The sequence below is a fragment of the Pelodiscus sinensis genome, chromosome 20 (assembly GCF_052426305.1).
Source record: "Pelodiscus sinensis isolate ZL-2025 chromosome 20, ASM5242630v1, whole genome shotgun sequence".
NCBI lineage: Eukaryota > Metazoa > Chordata > Testudines > Trionychidae > Pelodiscus > Pelodiscus sinensis.
The window spans coordinates 17,576,696-17,601,522 of record NC_143071.1 but is presented as its reverse complement, the minus strand read 5'-3'; the positions used below and the strand labels follow the sequence as shown (position 1 = coordinate 17,601,522).

The window sequence follows — 24,827 nt, the reverse complement described above, 5'->3', positions numbered from 1 at the left end:
ACCGTCTACCATCCCTGATAGATGCCTGTCTAACCTGCTCTTAAATATCTCCAGTGATGGAGATTCCACAACCTCCCTAGGCAACTTATTCCAGTGTTTAACCACCCTGACAGTTACAAAGTTTTTCCTAATGTCCAACCTAAACCTCCCTGCACTCACCATGCTGCCATGCCAACCTTGTACGTAAGTGGAGCTGTGCGCATGTGTGTTGTGTTCGGCCTCAGCTGTGGACGAAGGCCAACAGCAGGGGAGTGGGGGAAGGCAGATAAGAACAGCGCACATGCGCCGAAACCTCAGGAGCTGACAATCAGCAGGGAGGGCTGGGAATAAAAGGCACAGGTGCAGCGTGTGGTGGTGGTGGGGGGTGGAATTGGAGATCAGGCAGGAGTTTCGGAAGGTACGGGAGCAGGGAAAGAAAGGAACCGGGAAAGGAAGCAGCCCAGGGCTGGGCAATCGGGAGCCCACGGGCTGGCGAGTTTCGGCGGGACGCCCCGCCAGCCAGACCAGACGACGAAAGGTCTGTGTCTTTAGGGCCCTGGGCTGGGGTCCATGAGTGAGGGCAGGCCCGGACCCCCCCCCCCTCCCTCGCCCATTGCCGGAAGCTTCAGAGAAGGTGATATTGCTTCAGCGCAGAAGACTATGGACTTAGACATGAGGGCTATGTCTACACTGGCCCCTTTTACGAAAGGGGCATGCTAATTTTAAACTTCGTAATAGGGAAATCCACGGGGATTTAAATATCCCCCGCGGGATTTAAATAAAGATGTCCGCCGCTTTTTTCCGGCTTGGGGAAAAGCCAGAAAAAAGCGTCTAGACTGGCCCGATCCTCCGGAATAAAGCCCTTTTCCGGAGGATCTCTTATTCCTACTTTGAAGGGCTTTATTCCGGAGGATCGGGCCAGTCTAGATGCTTTTTTCCGGCTTTTCCCCAAGCCGGAAAAAAGCAGCAGACATCTTTATTTAAATCCCGCGGGGGATATTTAAATCCCCTGCGGATTTCCCTATTACGAAGTTTAAAATTAGCATGCCCCTTTCGTAAAAGGGGCCAGTGTAGACATAGCCAAGATGTAAAATTCCACAAGGACACGAACTAGGACCATAGTAATAGCTGGTGGTGGGATAAAGGTAGGGTCACCGGAGCTCTCCGACGGGACACGTTACACTCCCTTGCTGCCATTTAAGCCCATTGCTTCTTGTCCTATCCTCAGAGGCCAAGGAGAACAATTTTTCTCCCTCTTTGTGACACCCTTTTTGATACCTGAAAACTGCTCTTGTCCCCTCTCAGTCTTCTCCTTTACAAACTAAACAAACCCAATTCTTTCAGTCTTCCTTCGTAGCTCTTGTTCGCTAGACCTTTAATCATTCTCGTTGCTCTTCTCTGGACCTTCTCCAATTTCTCCACATCTTTCTTGAAATGTGGTGCCCGGAACTGGACACAATACTCTGAGGCCTACTCAGCGCAGAGTAGAGCAGAAGAATGACTTCTCGTGTCTTGCCAAGTGTCTCGGGCACTTGGCAATAAATACAGGGAGTGTCTGGCCAGATGTGCACAGCTGACATGCAAAACACGCAGCAGTATGGACAGACCAATGCATTCAAGCATTTGTTCCTTTGATTGTAAATCCTTTAACTGAGTTAGCTAAATACACATCTCTGAGCTAGCTACGTATGTTTCCACTAACCGCTGTTGGTGATTAAATACAATACAGAATGTGGGAAAATTATTTAAAAAAATCATTCTACAGTTCAGCCCCAGGATGGAATCCTTTAGGGGTAGCTACTGCACCTGCCTTTGCTTCAGCCCCATCAGAGAGTTTCAATGGGCCTAGGAAGGAACAGACAAGTCTCAGTCTGGGGGAATTTCAGCAGCAATAATGGGGAGCATTTCTTCTGGGGTGGCTGCTCCAGCTGCCTTTTGATTAGTCCATTTCCGTGAAGCGGGGAGGCCGAAGGCCCTCAGAGCATGAAAGGGACCGGCCCGTGACTTTATTATCAGCCATTGTTTCTCACAGCTCTTGGGAAGCTGCCCACGTGATCTGTCTCTTCTGATGAGAGCATCGCCATGTGATTTTGCCAGGATTTGGCTCTGCCCCAGGAACTGGCATCACCCGATCACTGCTGAAGTCCCAAGGGAGTGGGGGAAAATGGCATTCTGGCCCCCTGTGCTGGAGAGGGGTGGCGGACGGAGCTAATCCAAAGAATTGTCCAGGATAAATGCTGAGAGGGAAGCACTCTGTGAAATTGGAGAGGCCTCAGGTTCCACAGCTGGGACAGGAGCTTGGCCTGTCCTCTGATTTGTACCTTAGTCTCATTACACATTCTCCGCACCTTCTGTTTGCCATGCTCTTCTCTTTAACGGGATCTGCCTCTGGGGCACATCACAGCAGAGCCAGCCCCGCCCCGCCTCGCTCTTTGGTCTCCACTTGCGCGAAATACCAGGTGCCTGGGTAAGCCTTTGGCTGAGATCAGTTGATACAGGAGGGCCACCCAGCCAGGACGTGTCCCCGGCCACTGGGTGAGGTATAGAATCTTCTGGAGGCTGCTGGACCAGTGTGGGCCCATTAGAGGCATCGCAGTTGGAGACCTTTGGCCTACAGGCCCTCAGTCTGATCAGGGCAGGCTCCGAGAAGGTGCTGTAAGTCCTTGGTAGCTCTAACTGCTTACCTGGCATCAGCTTCTCCCCCTTCCGGCTCTTCTGTCCCTTCTTGTTATCGCTAATTCTTTTCTGAGCCTGTTCCAGGCCCCTCTCCAGCTGGTACACATCCTCCAGCACTCTACTGACCCGGTCAAACTGGTCCAGAAGGTTACTGACCACGGAGGGTAGCTGCTCCAAGTACAACGCTACATTGTACGGCTCCGGCGCAGGGCTCTCAGGAAGGGCCAGCTCTTCAGAGCTGATGGAGCTCGAGGAGTTGGCGGAGCTGGTGCAGCGAAAGACGGTGCCGGCAGAGAGGAGGCAGGAGCGTTTGGAGTTCCTGGAAGAGCGCGAAGTCAGGGAGTCCATCCCTTCAAACTTCACTTTGTGGCGAAACTGAGTGACAGAAGGTAAAAAGAGGAAATCCCCTGAGAACCCCAGAGCCCAGCATTGCTGCCCTAGATGGGGTAAGAGGGCCCACAAGCCACAGGTTGTGTGCTCATTTCCATCACACTTTATATTTAGGGTCTAGTAAATGGCTTAGTGAGGGCTAAGAGACGGTTTAAATCATTACCCAGTGGAACAGGTTGCTTACAGCCATTATTCTGCACACTAGAGAGACAAGGGGGTGAGGTCAAATCTATCACTGGACCAACTTCTGCTGGTGAGAGAGACAAGCTTCTGTGCTTCACAGAGCTCTTCTTCAGATCCCCTTGTCTCTTTCACCAATCTAACATGCCACCTTCTCCTCCTTGTGTCTAATATCCTACTGTACTGCCACCATGCTCCTTGTTTCTCTAACATGCTTATCACTTCCACTCACCATTTATCAGCAGAGTCGTTTTATAAAGTGCAAAGGATTTTCCTGCCGCATTCATTCCTGTATCTCCCAACCCTTCGCAGCCCTGACCGAATGTATTCTTACAACAGAGGTGAGACACATTATCCTCGTCTAAGGGAGGGGGACACCAAAGATGTGTCTACACTACTGAGTTTTTTTGAAAAAAGTGGCCTAGATTGCTGTTGCGTTCTTTCAAAATTAAATTGAAAGAACGTGGCGGTTTTTTCGAAATTGGTAAACCTACTTTTACCAGGAAGAACGCCTTTTTTCAAAAGAGCTCTTTTGAAAAAAGGTGTTCTTGACCGCAAACGGGGCTTTTTCGAAAGAAAGCGTCCAGATTGCCTGGGTGCTCTCTTTGGAAAAAGCAGCTTGCTTTTTCAAAACCCTTGGGGCTGTCTAGATCTCTTTTGAAAGAGGCTTGGAGTCTAGACATACCTTAAGACAACTGACTTTCTGAAGGTCACACTAAGAAGCCAGTGCAGGGAAGTTGACCCCTGATATCCCTGAGCCACGAAACCAGCCTTCCCCCTCCACAAAGAGGAACAATCAAAGATTGCTTTGTATTATGTGCTTCAATCTCTGCTGCTTCCAAGCAGAGCCGGTCTTAGGGGCGGGTGAGCTGGACGGTGATCGCCCGGGGCCGCCATTTTCAAGGGGCCGCCAACAGAGCCTGACGAAAGTCCGCTTGGACACGTGGCAATTAAAGAGGCTGCGAGAGCATTTTGGCCCTTTTTTCTTTTTTTGCTCGACCAATTTTTGCCTGGCGTTTTTTCCCCGGTGGCTGCCCAGGGCCACCAATTGGTTAGGACCAGCCTTGCTTCCAAGTCTTGACCTACTAAGGCAGTGGTCACCAACCAGGATCTACCGGTAGATCTTGGAGCCTCTGACAAGGGATCCTGGCAGGTTTGACCGGGAAGCTATCAAGCGCTGGCACTTCAGTTGCCTCCTCTACCTACTGTCATGCTGCTCCTGCCCTCTGCCTTACAGCTGCCTTCCTGGAAGCCTCCTGCTTGCTGTGTAGGGTGTGGGTGGGAGAAAGCGGGGTGCTGATGTTAAGGTGTCCTTCCTCCCCCCACTCCTGTACCTTATCTCCACAGAGAGGAGGAGATGGAGGGAGCTTGGCAATGCAAATCTGTCACTCTCACACACTGTGTGTGTCTGTCATTCTCACAAACACGCACTGTCCTTCCCTCTCATCTCCCGACCCCACACGTACATGGGGGGTTGTTACCACTTTTACTGCTTGCACAGTGGGTTGTATTTAGTTTTTGACTGGTCTGTGCATTTCATAACTTTCATTTCTCTCTTACACTTAAATTTAATTCTTTGACTAGTGAGATCTAAAATGCTGAACCTGTTGTGGCTGGAGTCATTATCCCTGTGGCAATTGTGCTCCTGGAAGTGGCTGGCATGTTTCTGCAGCCCCTGAGAAAGCAGGGGGGCTCCACATGTTGTCCTTGCCTGCAGCTCCCATTGATCAATGATGGAGAACTGTGGCCAGTAGAGGTTGTAGTTGGTGCCTGTAGATGGGGGGCAGCACATGGTACCATTGCTGTACATGCCAGCTCCTTTCAGGAGTGGTGCAGGGCCAGAGCAGGAGTGTGCCTGCCTTCGCTTCATCCCTGGGGCAGCTGTCTGGCTGCTCCCAGGATGGATGGAGGAGGGATGGGGCTTGAACCCACCATCTTGTGCTCCCCAGATGAATGCCCTATCCCACTTCAGAACCCACTCACCTCCCTGAAGGTCCCTTATCCTATGTTGGCTGTCTGGTTGCTCCCAGGGTGGGCAGGACTCAAACCCACCAGGGTGTGTTCCCCAGGTGAATGCTCTAGCCCCTAAGCTACTCCAGAACCCACCTCACCTCATTTCCCTCCCTTCAGGGCATCTCTTATCCTGCTTTCCTAATGCGTGAGCCAGCTCCATCCCTGGGGCAGCCTGTGTTGGCTGTCTGGCTGCTCCCAGGGTGGGGACTCAAGCCCACAACCCTCCACTCCTCAAGCAAATGCCCTATCCCCTAGGCCACTCCAGAACCTACCCCCACCTCCCTACCTTCAGGGTGTCCCCTCCCACACTCCAAGTCCCTTGGCCCAAGACCAGAGCCTGCATCCCAACGCCCTGCCCCATCCTGGTGAAAGTGAACGAGATTTGGGGAGGAAGGGGGATGGAGTGAGCAGGGTGAGGCCTCGGAGAAGGGGTGGAGCAGGGGCAGGGCCTCAGAGAAGCAGGGGGTGGGGGGGAAGGAAGCCGGGCAAGGGTATTTGGGTTTGAGGTAGATCTTACATTGCACTTACATTGACAAAGTGATCTTGTGGCTAAAAAGGTTGGAGACCCCTGTGCTAGGGTCAAATCACAGCTCGGCAGTCTCACTGCAGCCAGTAAGCCGCTCTGGGTATAGCAACTGGGGAAAAGCTAAGCCTTGACACCCAGAAGGGGGGAAGCGAGCCTCTTACATGGAAGCCAGACTTCTTTCTGTTCCTAAAAGGCTGGTCCCTCTAGGGCAGGATGCAGGTTAAGGAAGGGGGAGGGGTATGATCTCAGTCACATGGAAGCCAGACTTCTTTCTGTTCCTAAAAGGCTGGTCCCTCCAGGGCAGGATGCAGGTTAGGGAAGGGGGAGGGGTATGATCTCAGTCACAGGTGTAAAACCAAGGGGCCCCACGGAAAGAGTTAACCCAGATGTACCCTACTGTACAATCAGACCCCTCCCCCGCCTAAAAACTAAGGATCACCACCCTATGTGCAAACCTGGCCTTTGGATTCAATTAGTGCTTAATTTTGTAATGCCACCAGAGCCAGTCATTGGTGGGCAGGATGAAACCTGGGAGCTCTGGAGCTAAATGTGTGAGCCTCTACCACAAGCTCATTGCTCTCTAAGTGGTCTCAGTGCACAGCACCCAGGAGGTGTGTGGGTTGCAGTTTTTAATTAAAGATGTGCTGGGGCTCAAGCAATTTTTTTTTCTTTTTTTTTTTAACATTCACAACTGATGCAGCAAGGTCAGAGGTGCCAGGCCCCAGGAGGTGCCTGGGGCTCTGAACTGCCAGGCCCCAGGAGGTGCTGGGAATCAACCCTGGCACAAATGAAGCACTGGATTCAATTCACCCTGTTGTGCCCCCAGGACTCTGGATTGCTGGCTGCTTTACGCCCAGGTTGTCCCCTTTCTTACCTCTTTAGTTTTGCTGAGCCCCATCCACAGCTTGAACCTCTTGACAAAGAATTCGATCATCTCGTAGTCCTGCGGTTCAATGGCGGGGCGGTACATCTCTGCTTGGACCGTATGGAAACTGTGCAGGACAATAGCACAAAGGAAAAGGCTGCCAATGCAGAGCAAGCTGACTGTGAAGCTGAGGACGTATGCTACGCCGAGGGTGGGGAATTCCCGGATCACGCGCTGGAAAGCCACTTTCCCGTGGAGGGCCGAAAGCAGTGCGGAGAAGGCATTTTGGAATGTTCGGAACTCCTCTACGGTGGCAGAGAAGGCCTGGGAACGAGAGACGACGTAGCGGTTATTGCTAGGAAAGGTGTCTTTCCCCTGTCCTGTCTGCAGCACCCGTAGCAATTGCACAAGGCCCCTGTATCCCCGTGAGGGGTTGGGGAAGGTGGGTCGTGCCCAGTCAGCTTTCCCTCTCACTGACGGAGCGGTGCAAGGAAGGGTGGTGTGAACGCAGATGAGCAACAGAATCTCATCTAGTCTCCACCCCGCGTGGGCCTCATGTGGAGAGCAGTAGAGACAGATTGATGCTCTTTGGGGAAGGGTGGTCCTCCTTGGACAGAGCCAGTGCCCAGCTACAGAGCAGCAGGAGGACAAAGGCATTTCATCACCTCGTGTCAGGCCTATGGATAAATACAGGTAAGGGCCGGACCGTGCAGAACCCCTTCTACTCTCCACGTGCTCCCCCTGGCTGAGAGCCAGTGGCTGCAGAACCTACCAGAGTGCCACACTGGGCATAGACAAAGAGCAGCAGGAGGAAGAGGAGCGTGGCAGATGCTAGGTCTCCCAGTGCATGCTGGAACGTCTTCCCAAACACAGACCATCGTCGGACAAAGCGCAGCTGCCGGACAACCTAGGGGGAGCAGGAAGCTTGGTTAGATGTGATCAGGAAAGTGATGTTTCAAACCCCAAGTACATTTGCTTTGCTCTGGCCCACAAGAGGCATCTGTGTGGCTGCATAGCTGCATCAGGCATTCAGCGAGGGAGGCCTGGTGGAGCAAGAGCACCATCTTTCTCCTGGGCCCAGCATTCACTATAGCCATGACTGAGACTGGGGCCCAGTTGCAAGGTGGCTGTTCAACGCTGCAGCCTGAGCAGAACTGAGCCCTGTGCCTGTAACCAACCATAGGTGGCCGCTGAGCGTTTTAACCTTGTTATGAGGTTAGGTCCCATCTACGCTACGTTTTAACCATGTTGCAACCAGGTCAGAGGGCAGCAGTGCTGCAGCTGGGGGGGGGGGGGGGAGTCTCTCGCGCTTGTGCAGCGCTCCCTTAACAGATTGATCTGTCGTGCACACACTCCATCAAAGCAGCTTCTTGGGAGTGTCCAGCTCTCTGGGCATGATCTCCCGCCAGAGATCCCCATCCTCTCAGCTCTGCAGGAGGCTGCTCAGGGGGTCCCTTTTGCTCCAGCTTTGGCTCCCCACAGCCTTTATCTTGCTCTTTCATTGGCTTTTGGTTAAGCAAATAAGATCTGACAGAGAACCATAAATACAGCAAGCCTGGAAGAGAGCAGCTGGGCCATTCGGCCAATTCATTAGGAAGCAGGAGAAAGGAACGAAGATGCTATTTTGTCTCCAGAGCAGCCCCAATGACAATTATAAGGGCATTGTGGCATAATTTAATATACACATGCTAACGAGAAGGCATATATCATGCAGGCTGTTAGCAGCTCAGGCCTGACACTGTCGCATACGGCTTGCCGCCATGCACAATGGCTGCTGGATGAAGAAGGATGTCCCACCTCCACGTGGTGGTGAAGACATTATTACAGAGAGACCAGATGGGGCCAGAGCGGCTGGGACTCTCAGAGTAAGAGAGAAAGCAAAGTACTGCAGAGGTGGTTGGGGGTTCAGCCACAGAGTTGCTTGATGTATTTATGACAGAGAAACCATTTGGGCTTCAGTTTTGCCCTCTGATCTGTTCCCACATAACTCTCCACTGGGTGAGAGGCAGAGACCGTTGCCCAAAAGAGCTAGGGACAGGTGGCTGAAGGGCTGTGAATGCTGAAGGCACCATGTGTCAGATCACGCATAACAAGAAGCAGGGGTCACCCAATGAAATTAATCAGCAGCAAGTTTTAAACAAAAGGAAATATTTCTTCGCACAAAACAGTCAAACTGTGGAACTCCTTGCCTTGGGATGTTGTGAAAGTCAAAAGTTCGAAGAAGAATTAGTTAAGTTCATGGAGGACGGGTAGCCAACCTTCGACTGGGGGTGTCCTTAAACCTCCAGCTGACAGAAGTTGGGACTGGACAACAGGGGATGGATATTTCAAACTGCCCTGTTCTGTTCATTCCCTCGGAAGTATCTGGCACTGCCATTGTCAAAGAAAGGCGACTAGGCTAGCTGCACCATTGATCTGACTCAGCACGGCCATTCTTATTTTTTCATCTCTTTACAAATTCACAAGCATCTACCTTCCCCCATTTCCAGGGGCCCTCCCATGCTGGTGATGGCAGATGAGAATCAGGAAGGTGTTTAGGCCACACAGCCTGGCAGATGATGAAATTGAGGAGTCACACATAACGAAGCTCAGGATCGGCCGTGACTTATTCCTGTGCACAACACCCAGGTGGCTTTGTAGTGATGGCTGTTGAGTAGATAAAATGTTTCCTACAACATGCTAACGAGGGCTCGGACTGAACAGAAAGGCTTCCCTTGAGATGTCAATGGGTCAGGTTGTTAATCAGCAGCTATGGGAATGGGTTTCCAGGCCTATGAGGGACGGTGGGGAGGGGTGGAAGCTGGGGAGTGAAAGTCAGGGCTCCTGGGTTCCATTTTTGGCTCTGCAACTGACATGGCCCAGGAGTTTGGGAAATCCCGTAACCCCCCGTGCGCTCACTCACCTTCAGCGTGGTGACGGCCAGCAGCAGCGCCGAGACGCAGCGTTGCGCCCAAGCCAACAGTGCCACTTCATAGAAGCTAGTGAAAGCGTGGCGGTGTCCCCAGTAATGCTCCAGCCGCACCTCTGCCAGCCAGAGGTGTGCAAGGTGCAAGGCGCCAACCGCGATGGAGAGCAGTGCCAGGAGCAGCTGGAGCCAACAGCGGCTCTGACCCAAATAGGAGGCCCCTTCCTGAGACAGGAGCGACAGCTCTGGCAGCAGAAAGGCCACGCTGAAGAGAAGCAGTGAGATCTGAAAGAAGCCAGAGCAGGGGAGAAGAGAATCTGCCTTCCCATTGCGTTAGGCAGCGAGGACACGGGTGGATGCAGCAGGGATGTGGTGGCGATGGTGCTACTTCTGAAGCCTCGATAAAGAAAGCAGAGAACTAGCATCGTCCCCATTCATATGGAGCAGCTACTCCACCCAGGAATGACTCTGTCCTGTGCCAGGTCACAAGGATCAGAGAGCCTGTCACTAGGGGGCAGAGCCGTGGCTAGATCCCCTGGAATATTCACCGGGAATGCACTCCTGGGATCCATCAGACTAGACTGGAACTGCTGCAGATCAACATGCAGACAGGTAAGCATTTATTTGCACTGTAATTAGCTGCTACTGTGGAGCTAAGGTTTCCCTACAGTTACCTGTGAGATCATCCAGCAAACGGCTCCTGCTGAGAATGCATAAGTAGCCCCATCCTGGAGAGCTTGCCCCCCGGGGTGGGTTAAATCTCAGCTCCATTTGGCGAGGAACCAGCCCTGAGGCTTGGATGTATCTCACAACACAGAGTACGTACCACTAAGGCAAGGGGAAGGTCCAGCCCGGTGCCGAAGCGCAGCATTCGGTAGGGGAGGATGAGGCTAGACGGAACAGCTGGTCTGACTGCCGGGAACTCGAGCAGCAGCACTACAGCCACGTACAGGTTGACATCAGCATTGTATTGGGTAAACTCCAGAAACACGGCTCTGCTCCTGTCATGCAGGGAGAGAGCGGAGAGCAGGAGGCTGAGATGAATTACTGTCCAGGGCTCTGGAATGCTGGGTAATTGGGCCTGATTCTCAGCCCTCCGGACAGGGACATTTCATTTGGCTTGCTGGGAAACACTGTTTTGACTTTCACTTCCAGGGATTAGGCTGGGATGCCCCTAGCAGGTCACTAGCCGTCAAATTCAGCTGGTGACAGCCACAGCGCTGGGCTACGTACATGCAGTGCAGTAGCTGCTATTCACAACTGGGGCAAGACACCAGCCCTGGTTGGGGTTGTCCCCTTCTCTGGCTTCTTTCAGATCTCCCTGCTTGTCTTCAGCATGGCCTTGCTGCTGCCGGAGCTGCCGCTCCTGTCTCGGGGTGGTTACTTCTGAAACTCCCAGTGCCTCCATTATCTGCATTTATTCAGCCTCTCTCATGCCATTTGGATGTACTAGCATGAGCTGCACCATTTCTGTGGGTGAGCTCAGGGATATGATGCAGAGAGGCCTCAATTCCTGCCCCAAACCAGGGTCTCAGCCGTGCTGCCTTGGAGCTCCCGGGACAGCCAGACTCAGAGTAAGAGACCCCCAGAATGATGCTGGGAAAGCGACTGGCCCCAGCCAGTGGTGCATATACAGTTGGTCCCCGAGTGATGAACGCATCGACTTACGACCGTTCGTTTTTCCGACCAACCTCCTATACAGCCGGAGCCCGAGTTACGAATGAAATCCACACTTAGGAACAGCGCGGCCGTACATAAGCGAATGTAATCCGACTTACGAACAGATCGAGTTACAGCCTAGTGTTTGGTACGTAACTCGTTCGTAAGTCGGGGACCGGCTGTATCGCATGGGAGGCAGCTGCAGAGTTAATGGGTCTCAAGGAGTCCCAGAGGCAGTGGAAATAACAGTGCATTTTGTCTGCACAAACCCTAATTTCCCTATCGGGAGGTCCCCCTTCCTCAAGTTTGCTTCAAGTGGCCACTGCTGGCAACATGACCCCACCCCCTGGTTGGCTTGAGTTCCATTGCCAGCCCTGCTGCTCCCTGGCCTGAGCAGCTGGGCGGTGGCTCCACAGTTTGGGCCCAGCACTGTGCAGGGCTGTGGCGGGGGGTCGCTCTGCTCCTCGTCAGAGCAAGGGACTGGGGGAGTGGGACAAAGGCCACATGACAGGAGGGAACGACTGACATCATCGTGCAGACTGAGGACGGGCAGAGCTCTGCAGGGGAGAACCATCCCTGAAATAACCCTCCCTCCTGCAGGGGAACACTGACAGCCACCCTGCATCCACGGCAGTTTCCACTTCTCAGCCCAGGTCTCAAGGGAAAAGGGGAGGCTGCAACTGACTTGCCTTTTGTTGATCCAATTGCTGGCTCGCAGGTCAGCCAGTGTCCTTCGGGCTTGGGCGGAGCTGTTGCCAAGCTCCCTCCAGCAGCCTGTGTTACTGGGGTAAACTCCCACATGCCCCCAGACCCAAAACCTGCCCGAAGAAATGCAGATGGGGAGACCAGAAAATGTAGCTGAGAGATGCAGCAGGCAGAGCGGCTGGATTTAGAGCCCTAACTGGGTTGGGGCCTGGTCAGATCCTACACTAGAACTATGGGATGGGTCAGCCCCTAGTTAGATGGGATACGTCCTGGGAAACCCCAGGATGCTGCAGACAGAGTTAGGGATTCAGGATGTGGCTCTGTTATCTGAGTCTGTCATGACCCAGGGCTTCTGCATGGGCCTAGCTAGGCGGCTTTAGGGCTGTACTTTGAAACTGAAAGTCATGGCCACTTGTCATTACAGATGGCATGGCATGGTCAGTGAGAGGAGATCTTTAGTCCTCGTGTCCTGACCAAATTCCAGCCTGGGATGCCCCCTGGATTTGAGCTGTATTTCCAGCTGGGTGTGGTCGTCTCCGTGGCTTCTCTGGCTGTGCTGTTGGGTAGCAGGTGCTGTGGGCTGTGACAGTTGCCGTGTTCTAGCGTCTCCCATGTGGTGTTGTCTGTCCAGTCTTGGGTCTGATTCTGCAAGCTGCTGGGTGCCTCCTGGGTGTTACTGAACATGCTCACTACCCACTGAAGTTGATGGGAACTACAGGTGCCCAGCAGCTTGCAAGATCAGGTCCATAGTTTGTGAAATGCTTTGGGATCCTTCCAAATATTTAGTCCTGCCTCAGTGCAGTGGACTGGACTAGATGACTATCAGGGTCCCTTTCCGTCCTGCGGGTCTAAGATTCAGCTATCGAAAGAAAGGGAGCATTACTGCTGATTCTCAGCTAACACTCAGGGAAACTGGAGATGCCATAAGTCAGGGTGGAGAAAGGGACAAGAACTGGGGTAAGTTACATCCCCATGGAGTCACTGCAAGGCTGCGACTCTCCCCTGGAAGAGCCTCTTGTGGAAGCAAAAGTGCTGCTGGTTCAGTGTGAAGCAACTTGGGGCTGCGAGCCTGGGGCCTTCGGAGCTCCCCCATGGGGTGTGGCGTCTCATGCAGAGATGGAAATCCATCGCCAAGAATCTTGGCTGCCTAACTGCCCAATTCCTGCTCTCGGCTGCCAGTTAGTGCCCCCTGGGCCGGCGTTCTTACCAGCGTTCCCTGTAAGCTGAGCACTTGGGCAGCCACCCGGGAGAGATTCAAATGCCGCCCAGCTTATTAGCAGAGCGCCAATAGCTGGTACCATGTATTTCTTCTGGTGGTGCACATGCCTTGGGGCACAGAACAAAATTTATTCTGCACATGGATGGACACTATGAAAGGGAACTCTGCTTCTTACCCGATAGCGTCATGGGATGCATTCTGGGGGCTGGCATCAGAGCATGCATCTCTGTCCACTTGGCCACTCCTGGGAACCTCGGCTCTGGGCACTGAAACATGGCAGGGGGGACGGGTTCTTTTAGTGATGTGACGGGTCAAGAGAGACCAAAGCCCGGGGTGGGAGAGCAGTGAAGGGGCAGAAAAGACGGGGGCAGGGTGAAATTTTGAGTTGCATATTAACTAGATGTCAATTCAGAAACTACACTCTTTATTGTGCTCTCCAGATCCAGGTTGCCTCAGTTTCCCCTCTGCATCTGGGCTGTGCTCTCTCTCTCTCTCTCTCTTCTGTTGTTTCCTTTCCAGTTCTTGGCTCTAACGCCTCCTCCTCCCAGCCCCGGTTCCTCATCTGTGCAGGGTTCCCCATCAGCCCCATCTTTGCCCTCCCTTGCTGGCCTGCAGGGCTTGCACCAAAGCATCCCAAGGGGGCCAGAGCCTGCGTTCCTTCCTCAGACCAAACTCCCAGGAAGGTCCATGGGAGGCTCCAGAGCAGGGCTTCCCCACCATGCCCCATGCGCTTCTGCAGGGGCTGCATGTGCTTCCTTCGCAGCATGCTCACCCTCCCTTGGCTCAGGAAGCTCCCGCCCTGCCCTGTGTTTCACTGCCTGGATGTGTTACCACCTGGCAACTTTGCCTCCTCAGTGCCTGCTTTCCCCTCGCCTCTGCCTTTCCATTCCTCCATGTGCCACCCTTCAGGTGCCTGGTGTTAGCCCCAACTCCTTGATCACAGCCCTTCCCCTGGTCTACCAATGCTCAGCCTCGGGGGAAGTGGCTGAGACTCTCCCCTGACCCCCTCTTACACCAGTTCATCTTCAGTCCCTGGCACTGCGGAGAGAAGCCAGTTACAAACATCAGTAGCCAGGAGACGGTCTGTAGTGGCTAGAGCAAGGAACCGGGAATCTGACCTCTCGGATTCTACTGGCAATGCTGCGTGACCTTGAGCAAGTCACAGTCCTCCCCTGCCTCAGTTTCCCTACTTGTCAAATAGGGGATGATGTTGCCTTTCAGGTCTATACTCCAGTCTAACTAAAATGGGGCCGTAGACTCTTTCTATCTGGTGCCATTTTGTGCCCACAAACCTCCTCCCCCAATGACCCTTCTCCCAGCCAGCAGGGGTAAAGGGAGAGGCATGATTTTACCAGAACGCACCCAGATCCAGAGGTATGTTCCCAGCAGAGTGCTCCTGCCGGAGCCGAGGTACCCCAGCCAGGGTCAGGCGGGAGTTGCTGTAGAGGTAGCTCAGTAGCACAGAGTCTATCCACTCCCATGTGTCGGTGTAACTGCAAAACAAAGAGGCCAGAAGAGCAGGTGCACGTCATCCAGTGCAGAGGGACGGGCTGGCTGGTGTCCCGCGCCCCCAGCCATCCCACTCCTGCAGAACATCCCCTGCAGAGCGGGGCCTCTTGTGACATGTCAACTTCCCTGGTTGGCATCAGTCTGCTTGTAGCCCAAACGGTTGTGACAGTAACCGTGAAAAGAAGAACCGAGCACAAGCCACCTTTGCGCCATCTTCCCTGAGTCTGCAGAGAACCTGACATGCTTGCTCTGAAAGGGGTGAACCGCCCCATTCATTTCAGTGGGTTAACTCTGAAACCTAAGGGGGTAATTTAGATATCAACCCCGTTAACCGTGTCACCACTGATCACGGTTGTTATTCAGTCTTTGTAAGAGCACTAGTCGTACTGAACCAGGCACGGTGCAAACTCCGAACAACAACATCCATCTTGAATGAGATTGCTCCATAATCCCAAACTGCCTCCAGCCCCTCACCAGCCGATGCCTATCCAGCCCCACCTGTCCCATTCCCCACTGTCGGAACCTCCGGCTTCCTCCTTGCTTCTTCAGTAGGGCAATGATTTTCATATGACATAGGGCCTGGCGGCCCTGTTGTGGTGGGTGCTGTTTGTGGTATATTTGTACCACAGAGCTTGCCCCGAGCAGGGCAAGTTCTGCACCAGCCATTCAAAACCGGCAGCACAGAAAACCAACCGTGTGCTGGTGGCGTAAACAGAATTGCATTTAATATCAGTGCAAACACACAGGGGAGGCCGTGTCAGGAGGTCAACGTGAGTTTCTCAGTAACTCATGTCAAAAGTTCCCTATTTAAATGGCAATGAAGCTATCACCAAATTCCCAGCCTGGGACCTGAAAAAGTCCTGGGTATCCGGCAGTTGCACTCCAGGGACAGTCACTGCTTAGATCAGAACTGTGGTCTAGCTAGCCCAATGACCAGCATCGTGGCAGCAGGTGGTTACGTCATAACCTGCACATGAGGAAACTTTCTTCTTGATCCCTATGAGTCAACTGTTGATTTCTGCCCTGAAGCATGAGCATGGGGGGGGGGAGGGAATCTTCAGTACGCTACAACCCCACGCTCACGCTTCCTGGCATAAATGAACAGCTCACAGGCTACAACCACCACCCTGCCTGGGGTACGTACCTGTGCACAGAGGAGAAGTGGAGTCCCCTGTCGTTGGGGGCGGCAATGGCCTGTCGGACAGCAACATGCAGGAGATGGATATTGGGGTTGTGGAAGCAGCTCTGGTAGTTGACCATCAGAACCACCAGGAGGAAGAGCATGTGGGTGAGACACTTCTGGGGAGAGGGAGAAAAACGGGACAAATGATGCGCAGCCAGGAAAGCTGGACTGTGGGCTGAGAGAGGCACGGCAGGACGGGAGCTACCATATGAGAGCAAGTCCAGGGTCAGTCGAGCTCATCTCTCGTCTCCAAGAGGGGCCACAGCCTGATGCACCAGGGGAAGATGCTACAAGCCCCATTATGGACAAGCTTGGAACAGCCTTTCGCTGCCCGGCCACCAGGCCTAGAGCCCTGCAGCATCATGAGCTGTGGAGAAACCGCCAGGACTTTGAACGGGACCCAGCTCTCTTCAGATGCAGCTAAACCAGGCAAATTCAAACTCACACTGACATCTAGCGGCCAGCGCGAGCCCTCACAGTTGTGATTCTACAGCTCACACGCACCCCACCCCTTTGGTGCCTGGTACAAAACACAGCCCGGGCTGCTTGGTGCCGGACCTGGGCCGTGTACACAAAGCCAAGCTGGCCTCCCTCTCTTCCTGCAAGTTACTGCTCTCCTGTCTCTAAGCCCTGGCCTGGCGCGTGCGATCGGCACGGTGACTGGGAGCAGTTATCAGCGGCTGGGTGCACTGCCCAGCGGGGACCCGAGGGCTGCAGCTGGAAGCGGAGGTGGAGGAGGACGACGGCAGAAAAGGAGGGCCTAGGTTAAACGCCCTGTGGGCAGTTCCTTAGAGCCCAGGGCGGCACTCCACGAACGCCCTGTATCCTCCCTCAACGTCCCAGCCACCCTGCGGGCACTGGGCTTCCCCCAAGGGCTTCTTAGCAGCAGCCGAGCGAGGTGGGCAAGTCCCAGGGAAAGTCGTTACCCTCATCAGCGCTCGCAGCGCCCGCACTTTCCTCGCCTCCTCCTTGGCTTGGAGAAGCCCGTACCCATAGGGCACTCGCACCTTCCCAATGCGCTCAGGCACTGGCTTTACCAGCGGCTCCTCCACCAGCCCCTCTTCTTCACTGTCCACTGGCTTGGTGAGGAGAGCAGCACGCAGGGCCTCCAGCAGCACCTGCCGCAACAGGACAGGGGAGAGTCTGTGAGTCCCAGCTCTGCCGGGAAAGGGGCCGTTACCCTTCCAGAGCCGTAAGGAGGAGCAGGTCACCCCAGCCTGCAGAGCAAAGCCCGATGGGAATGCCCAGAGCAAAGGGGGAGGGGAGCTGAATATACCCTCAATGGGGAAGACAAAGGTTCCAAACCCCACCGAATGCCCCCAGCTTGATTCCAGCAGGTAGGCAGTAGCTCACATCCAGCCCCCTGGGAAAACCAGGACAACACTGCTCCCACCTGACAGATTGGGAAACTGAGGCACCAAGCAGGCCAGTGGCTTGCCCCACATAACACATGTGAGTCCGTTGCCAGCAGGGATTCAAGCAAAGCCAATGGACAAGTGTGAGGAGGCTCTTTACAGAGGACTCCAGCATTCCATCCCCACTGGCCATTCACTCATTTGTGTGGCCTTGGTCAGGTCACGCTCCTGCTCCGTGCCTCAGTTTCCCCGCCTGAAAATGAAGTAGCGTCAGCCCACGCTAAGGGCGCTGTGAAAGGCATCGTGGTGCTCAGGGGCTATCGATGGGCAGCGCTGTCGAGCTAGCTGCAGTGCCGAGAGGAGAATGCCACCAGTACAGGCCGTTACCTTCAGCGGCTCCAGCAGCACAAAGGAGGTGATGAAGGAGAAGAGGGAGGAGATGAGCCACATTAGGGCAGTGTGGTCATGCAGGGAGGCGCCATAGAGGATGGTGATGGTGAAGCAGCCTGCTAGGAGCAGGAAGATGAAGGCATAGGTCACGGGCAACACCCAGCCAGGGAAGAGCCACTCCAAGGGTCTGCGGGACACCCCTGCAGGAAGAGCAACCGGCCGTTGGAGTTGTTCTATTTAAACCCATAACATCACTTAGCTCCAAGGGTATGTCTACACTACCACCCTAGTTCGAACTAGCGGGGTAATGTAGGCAACCGGAGTTGCAAATGAAGCCCAGGATTTGAATTTCCCGGGCTTCATTTGCATCTTGCCGGGCGCCGCCATTTTTAAATGCCGGCTAGTTACGAGGAGTAGCAGTAGTTCGGATTAGGAAGCCTAGTCTGAACTACCTAGTCCGTGCCGCATGTAGCCGCATGGCACGGAGTCCGCACTAAGGGGGATTTAAAAATGGCGGCGCCCGGCAAGATGCAAATGAAGCCCGGGAAATTCAAATCCCGGGCTTCATTTGCAACTCCGGTTGCCTACATTACCCTCCTAGTTCTAACTAGGGTGGTAGTGTAGACATACCCCAACAGATTCAACATCCCCCTCCCCAGCCCACAGCCCCGGGGCAGCCCTACTGCCTCCACTTGCACAGGGGCTGGCCCTTCTAGGGCCACAGACACCAGTCCAGGTGCTTTCTCTTGGCTTCCCTTCCTCTGCGCTGGGGTCCACAGCCCCCTTTTCTTCCAGCTGCTGCCTCTGGCTGGAGATGCAGCCCGTTCGATCTGTGTTTGGAGCAATCTCCCCCAGCACGTGGCAGCTCAGCGAGAGGCAGGTGGGCCGTAGCAGAGAGATTGGGCTTCTCTCCCCAGCTGGCGCTGAAGGGCAGGAAACAGGGATGCCGGGTTCATTCCCCAGCTGGCGCCGTGGGGGAGCAGGGTGCAATCCCTGCCTGGAGCAGTCAGATAAGAACTGGAGGAAGAGGTGCTCCCTCAGCTGGGAGCAGCCCATAGAGGGACCCAGCTTTAAGGCTACTCTGATGCTACATTCGCACAGGCGACACGTCTCTTCCCCCCTCAGCCCAGTACTCCAGTTCACTAAAGGACAGCTCCCCCTTCCCAGGTGCTTCACCCACCGATCCGGGTGGAGAAGGAGGATGCGGAGGCAGGCAGAGGCTCTGGATCTGGGGGCAGCATGCTGCCGGTGCTCGTCATGGCGGAGATGTAGGAGAAGGATTTGCGCAGGAAGCCCCAGCCGCTCCTCCCCTGCTCTGGGCTGCCATCAGACCAGCCGCTGCAGGGACTTTCTATACTGCAATGGGGGAGAGAGGTGGTGGTTAGCGATTGTCAACCACTGGAACTGGGAAGAGGCGCTGGGTTGGGTGAGAGCCCTTGGAGATGGGCGGGACATTGGAGACCCCAAACTAAATGAAAACAGAGCAAGAATTCTGGGCTCTGAATTCTAATTGGTCACAAAAAGCATCACCCTTCGGGGTGAGGGTCTACTGGGGCCCCGTTCCCAGCAGTGCAGCAGTGGGAGAGTCTCAGAGAAGGTTAGACGAGATGATCACAATGGTCCCTAGTGGCCTCAGCATCTATGAAGCTCTCTGGCCTGGTTCAAGGGATGTGAACAACTAGTCGACTATCCGATAAGCAAACGCTTATCGGATAGTCGGGTCGACTAGTTGCTTTTCCCCCCTTTGTGCCTCTGTCAGAAAGGGGGGGGGAAGAAGGGGGCGATTCAAAGCAGCAGCACTGGGTGGAGCCCGGGGCCAGACCTTGGGCTCCATGCGGAGCTGCCACTTTGAAACACCACGGGGAGCACGGGGCCAGCAGGGGACGGCTTGAGCCCCCTCTGGCTCCATGCTCCTGCAACGCTTTCACCTTTGACGTGTACCCCAGAGCTCTTCCTACACTTCAAAGGCGGAGGCGCCCTTATCGATTAATCAGACAGTCAATGCAAATTGCATCGACTACTCGATTACCCCATTAATCTAAATTTAACACTCCTACCCGGTTCCCCCTCAGGTTTTCGGGTGTGCTCGGGAATACTTACACATCGGAAATGAGATCTGCCTGGGCTCGGGGCGAGAACCTGCCGCTGTCGGACGTGACACAGCCCGAGGAGCTGCTCAGCCGTGTCTCAGCTACGATGGAGTTGAGCAAATCTTCCTCTGTTGAGTGGAGAGGAAGAGGATGGTGCTCAGTGAGGCAGCCCCACAGGCTGGCACGGGGGAGGAAAGGCAGGAGCGGGTTGGGCTCAGTTCGCATCTCACCGAGCTCACTGGCACGTCCCCTGACTTCAGGAGGAGGCAGGGCCCTTCTCTCCTGGGCGTAGCGGATAGATTTACGGCACTGACGCCGTACCACTGGGCTGGAGAATGAGGAAGGAAGAAGGGGCTGGGAGGAGGGAGGGATGGAGAGGAGAGAAAGAAGGAAGGAGACTTGTCTGGGGTACCGGAGTGGGTGAGGCGGTGGCCACAGCTGGCTCTCCTGCTATCCTCTGAGTCCCCTAAGGAGAGGGACAGGGGGTCATCATCAGAGCTGGATGCCGACTCAATTCCCAGCTTCAGTAGGGCCTTCTTCCTCTTGAGGATCCGACTCTGGTGCTCCAGGGGGTCCACGCTCAGAAGCTCCGGGACGTCGAAGATGCTGTCGCAGGAGGGCCAGCGGTTCATGGTCCTGCGGAGCCAAAGGGGTGACACATTCCTGAGCTCTGTTCCCAGGGCGAGGGTCCCTTCCCAGCTCAGATATTCCGAGTGTGACAGTTCTGTGTGGGGACAGAAACCACCCTCCCGCCTGGCTGCTCATCACTCATGAATTTGCCATCTGCTGCCTAATCAGCAGACTAGCCTGGAAACACAGGCCAAGGGTGGGGAGAGGGCAAGGCAGATAAGGAGGGATTTGCACAGGCCTGTTAGAAACAGGTGAGAAATCAAGCCCCACACAGCAAAGGCCTGTTTCTAATGGGCCTGTGCAAATTGCTCCCTCCAGTAGCAGAGGGTTTATAGACCCCCCTCTGTCCACAGAGAGATCTCCAAGGACTTGTCAAAGCTCCAGGGAATCTCCTTATCTGCCTTGACAGATACCTTACCCTCCTTGATGCTCTGCATTGCAGCCCCATCCTTTTGCCAAGTCCTTTACCCTCCTGTTGATCCGACTGGCTGGATTACTGCTGATCAGGACAGGACCTTTCCCCCACCAGGGCTGCCTGCTCTGCTTGGGCACGGTCTCAGCTCCCCCAGCGTGGGGCACGAGGCACCGGAACAGCCTCAAACCTCCATATCCCACCTTCACAAAGAGCCCAACTACTGCGCTGGGCCAGCCATTCCAGTGCCCCTCTGAGCATCCGGTCCTGCACAGCCCTGGATAAGTATCTGCCAAAGGCCAGGCCAACTGCAGACTCATTGGAGCCCAGATGCTGAGCTTGTCTTCGCAACACTCCCCTGGGGGGTCCCTCCGTGAGCAGGAAGCAGAGCTGGCTGGGGGGGTTAAGTCACAGCTGCCTGTAGGCAGGTTTTCCGATGCCATCAGTTCAGCACAGAATGGGATAATTTTCTCCAGCCCCTGAGACCTGACCCTCTCTTGCCAGCAAGGATGTGTTAATAGGGCTCTTCTCTCCTCCCCCTCTTGGAGTGGAAGAGTGGAGGGGTCACCCCAGCAGCTCTCTACCCTGCCTGCATTGGCCTCTCTGCAGCCAGTTTCCCCATAAAGAGCCGATTCAGGGTGGACATGAATCTCCTTCGATTAAGGGGATCACATCCCCTTGCCCACCCCCCTTTGTGGCAGAAGTACCGTTCAGTGCCCGTGTTAGTGAGAGTCTCCTGGGTGGGCGCTGGCCTCCTGCTCCCGGGGGACTCCTAAAAAGAAAGGGATGAGGGGGATGCAGATGAACTCTGAGGGGGTCCTGGAGGGTGTTCCCCTGGCACCCCCCCCACCCCCGCCGTACAGAATTATAGCGGTTTCCCTTTGACTTCCATGAAGCCCTTTAGCTAAATGACCATTGCCCTTGAGAGAAAACGTGCCCCTCTTGCAGCAAACCAAAGGGCAGCTGCCAATAAGAGGTGAGGCACTGCTGAGACTGCAGCCCCATGTTACTCTTGTCCAGCAATAAAAGAGTTAAATAAAGCCTTTAGGATGAAATGGGAGGGGCTTTCCCTCTGCCAGGGCCCTGCCTCTGGTAGGGGAGATGGTTTCTATCTGGGCTGTGGTGGCTCAAAGCAAAGCAGGGCTGAAGGCTCTGCGAGGGGGGTGAAGGAAGATGGCCTGGGCTGAAAATGGTGCTGTCCTACCATGAGCAAACCCATCCCACTGCAAACCAGGGAGTCCTGGCTCATTACCCATCGGCTGGGAGCTCAGTTTTCAGAGGAGGCATCTTTTCCAGAGCCCAGCACACACGCACTCGCAAACACCCACTCAGAGCCCCTCGCCCCCCAGGGACATGGGATCCTTTTCTCCCAAGGTCCCCCAGAGATGCCCATGGAACAGCCTTTCACTTACACAGCTAACAGAGCTCTGGTCCATGATGGACTCCAGCCCCCCTGGGATAGACAGGAAGGAGGAGCTGCCGAGGTCCGAGTGCTCAAGGCACACGTCCATCTCCACAGTCTGAGCGTCCTGCACAGGTGGGTCGGGGTCTTCTACCACCACCTGTTGGAAAGAGGAGCAAGGAATGCTCCCTGCCCAGATGTCTCCTTCCCGCCCTGCCAGGGGCGCAGCATGTGCTCCTTGCAGGACAGGGCAGGAGAAAACTTCCAGTGCTCCCCCCAGCCCCCAAGCCCTGATTGACCAGGGGGGTAGAGGGGAGCATGTGAAGTCTCCTCCCACCATCAGGGGCAGGAGCACCTAGAGGGAACCAACAGCTGTTCAGAACAGCTAGTGGTTCTCTCTGAGGGGAGGGGGGCAAAGACTTCACACTCTCCCCAGCCCCCAGACCAATGAGGATCTGTGGGCAGGGAAGCATGGAAGTATTTTGGCCCCGCCCCTTCCTCCTGAGGCCCCATCCCTTCTGGGGTGGCCCCCCGTCAAAAATTGCCCACACCTGGTCTACAACCAGGTTCCCGCCCAGTCCCTTTGTGCTGGTGCACTCCTCTTCCTGGAAGAAGTTTTCATAGGTTAGAATCTCTCCCTGGCTTACGCAGATGCTAGTGTATGCCCAGGGCCCAGTGAGCACATACAAAGCACCATGTGCACAGAGGCAGGACTCAGACAGCTGGACCTTAACAGTAAATAGTGTAATTTCAGTTTGGCGTCCAAGAGAATGCCTCTAAGTGACAGACAGTGAACTGGATCACAGGAGCTATGGATTCTATTTCTGACTTTGCCATGGGCCTGCTGGGTGACCTTGGGCAAGTCCCTTCCCCTCCTCGTGCCTCAGTTTCCCCATCTGTAAAACATGGAGCATGATCCGTGGCTTCCAAAAGAGATTGTGGGAGTGATTTGAGAGCTAGTGATGAAAAGTGCTGTGTAAGAGCTATGCACTATTGTTACTCCCTAAGGCTACGTCTACACTGCACGGTTATTTCGGAATGAGCTATTCCGGAATAGTTATTCTGAAATAGCTTATTTCGAAATAGCACGTCTACACTGCAGGGAAGCTTCAAAATTAGTCCAGGGCAGGCTTCCCTAATGTAGAAGTGCTATCTCGATTTAGAGCCCCAGGAGGAATAACTTGGAAAGGCCCTGGTGAGGGACTATTTCGAAATAGCAGAAGTGGAGCATCTATACACACCTTATTTTGGAATAGCTATTTTGGAATAGGCGTTATTCCTCATAGAATGAGGTTTACAGAAATCAGAAGAAGCTGTTTGTTATTTCAAAATTATTTCGAAATAATGGAATTGCTGTGTAGATGCTCACATAGTTATTTCAGAACAACAGTCATTATTCCGAAATAACTGTGCTGTGTAGACACACCCTAACTGAGCATCTGGAAGTCAGATCATGTGGAAGTGCTTGGTAGCTTTGTGCACTCATGGCAAAATTTCTTCTGCGTAATTTCCAATTCTCCTATTATTATACTCAGATTGTAAGTTCTTTAAGGCAGCGGCTGCTTTTTTATTCTCTTTTTGTATAGCACCTAACACAATCGGTCCAGGACCAAGAGAGATTCCTAAGTACAGTACTATTAATACTACTAATAACCCTGTTCTTAAAACACCTGTAAGTACATATATGTAAGTCTGGTCAAAATTTTAGGAATTCTTAATTTTGATTTAGACTTTTTTAAATGTGAACTTTTATAAAAACAATTTTTTGAAAAAAAGAAAAAAAAGACAGCCTTTTTTTTTAAACTAATTTTCAACCTTCTTTGGCTGTATATTTAAGCCTCGTCTTTCCACAGCATCTGTAAAATAGATGGTGACATTCAGAGAGAGTCCTTGAAAAGATTAAATGGCTTTAGTGCTAGTGAAAAGGGATCTGACAGCCCTGGATGCTGGCATGTCTTGTTAATATGTATGCACACAACAGGCACTGTAGAGACAATGACAATGACAATACAAGGTCCTTCACTCTGATCATGCCAAACTCCTGTCCCTTAGGGAGGGGACGGATGGACCTTGGTGGGATTGTAGCAGCAGGTTTGGTGGATGATGTAGCTGGGGAGAGGAGGCTCATTGGATGTTGCACGTGGAGGGTGGCCAGTACCTTACTGCGAGTTCTCCTGAAGATGAAGGTGAAGAGAAGTTGTATTGGGAAGACCACTAAAGCCACGACCATCCCCACGGCAATACTTTCTGCTGTCACTGACGCCTGACTCCCCAGGGGAACACTGCAGGAGAGAACAAAGCCAGAGGACAATGTGGTGGCTCGAGTCCTGTGTTAAGAGAGAGTAGTTCCAGGACACTGGGATGTTCATGTGTAGGTGGGGGGCACATTTTGCATAGGCCCCTCTGGGACCAGCGCCAGCACACTCAGACTGCGCAGCTATGGGGAAAGGTGAAAAACCCTGGGCATGCTTAGTCGTGAGAAAAGACAACTGAGGGAGGAGCTGGTGATTGTCTTCAAATATGTGAAGGGTTGTTATAAAGAGGATGGTGATGAACTTTTCTCTTTTTTCATTGAATGTAGGACAAGAAGTAATGGGCTTAATCTGCAGCAAGGCAGATTTTGGTCAAACAACCTTTCTAATGTTAAGAGTAATTCAGACCTGGAAGAGGCTTCCAAAGGAGGTTGGGGACTCTCCATCACTGGGTCTTTAAGAGCAGGTCAGACAAACAACTGTCTGG

At 53.8% G+C, this 24,827-nt stretch overlaps 1 protein-coding gene across 1 annotated transcript in view; it reads right to left on the bottom strand.

Moving 5' to 3' along the window:
• Positions 1 to 1,610: 1,610 nt before the first annotated feature.
• Positions 1,611 to 24,827, bottom strand: part of LOC102459442 (polycystin-1) — a 72,287-nt gene continuing 49,070 nt past the window's right edge. The window contains exons 31-47 of the mRNA XM_075903721.2: positions 24,247 to 24,370; positions 22,099 to 22,248; positions 21,394 to 21,458; positions 20,057 to 20,280; positions 19,655 to 19,772; positions 18,735 to 18,910; positions 17,552 to 17,754; positions 16,736 to 16,927; positions 15,771 to 15,925; positions 14,480 to 14,610; positions 13,293 to 13,383; positions 11,883 to 12,011; positions 10,361 to 10,535; positions 9,532 to 9,819; positions 7,402 to 7,536; positions 6,639 to 6,953; positions 1,611 to 3,030 (exon numbers count right to left, since the gene is read on the bottom strand). Coding sequence (XP_075759836.2) covers positions 2,311 to 3,030; positions 6,639 to 6,953; positions 7,402 to 7,536; positions 9,532 to 9,819; positions 10,361 to 10,535; positions 11,883 to 12,011; positions 13,293 to 13,383; positions 14,480 to 14,610; positions 15,771 to 15,925; positions 16,736 to 16,927; positions 17,552 to 17,754; positions 18,735 to 18,910; positions 19,655 to 19,772; positions 20,057 to 20,280; positions 21,394 to 21,458; positions 22,099 to 22,248; positions 24,247 to 24,370 — 3,391 coding nt within the window. The 3' untranslated portion in view covers positions 1,611 to 2,310. The remainder of the gene's footprint in view (positions 3,031 to 6,638; positions 6,954 to 7,401; positions 7,537 to 9,531; positions 9,820 to 10,360; positions 10,536 to 11,882; positions 12,012 to 13,292; positions 13,384 to 14,479; positions 14,611 to 15,770; positions 15,926 to 16,735; positions 16,928 to 17,551; positions 17,755 to 18,734; positions 18,911 to 19,654; positions 19,773 to 20,056; positions 20,281 to 21,393; positions 21,459 to 22,098; positions 22,249 to 24,246; positions 24,371 to 24,827) is intronic.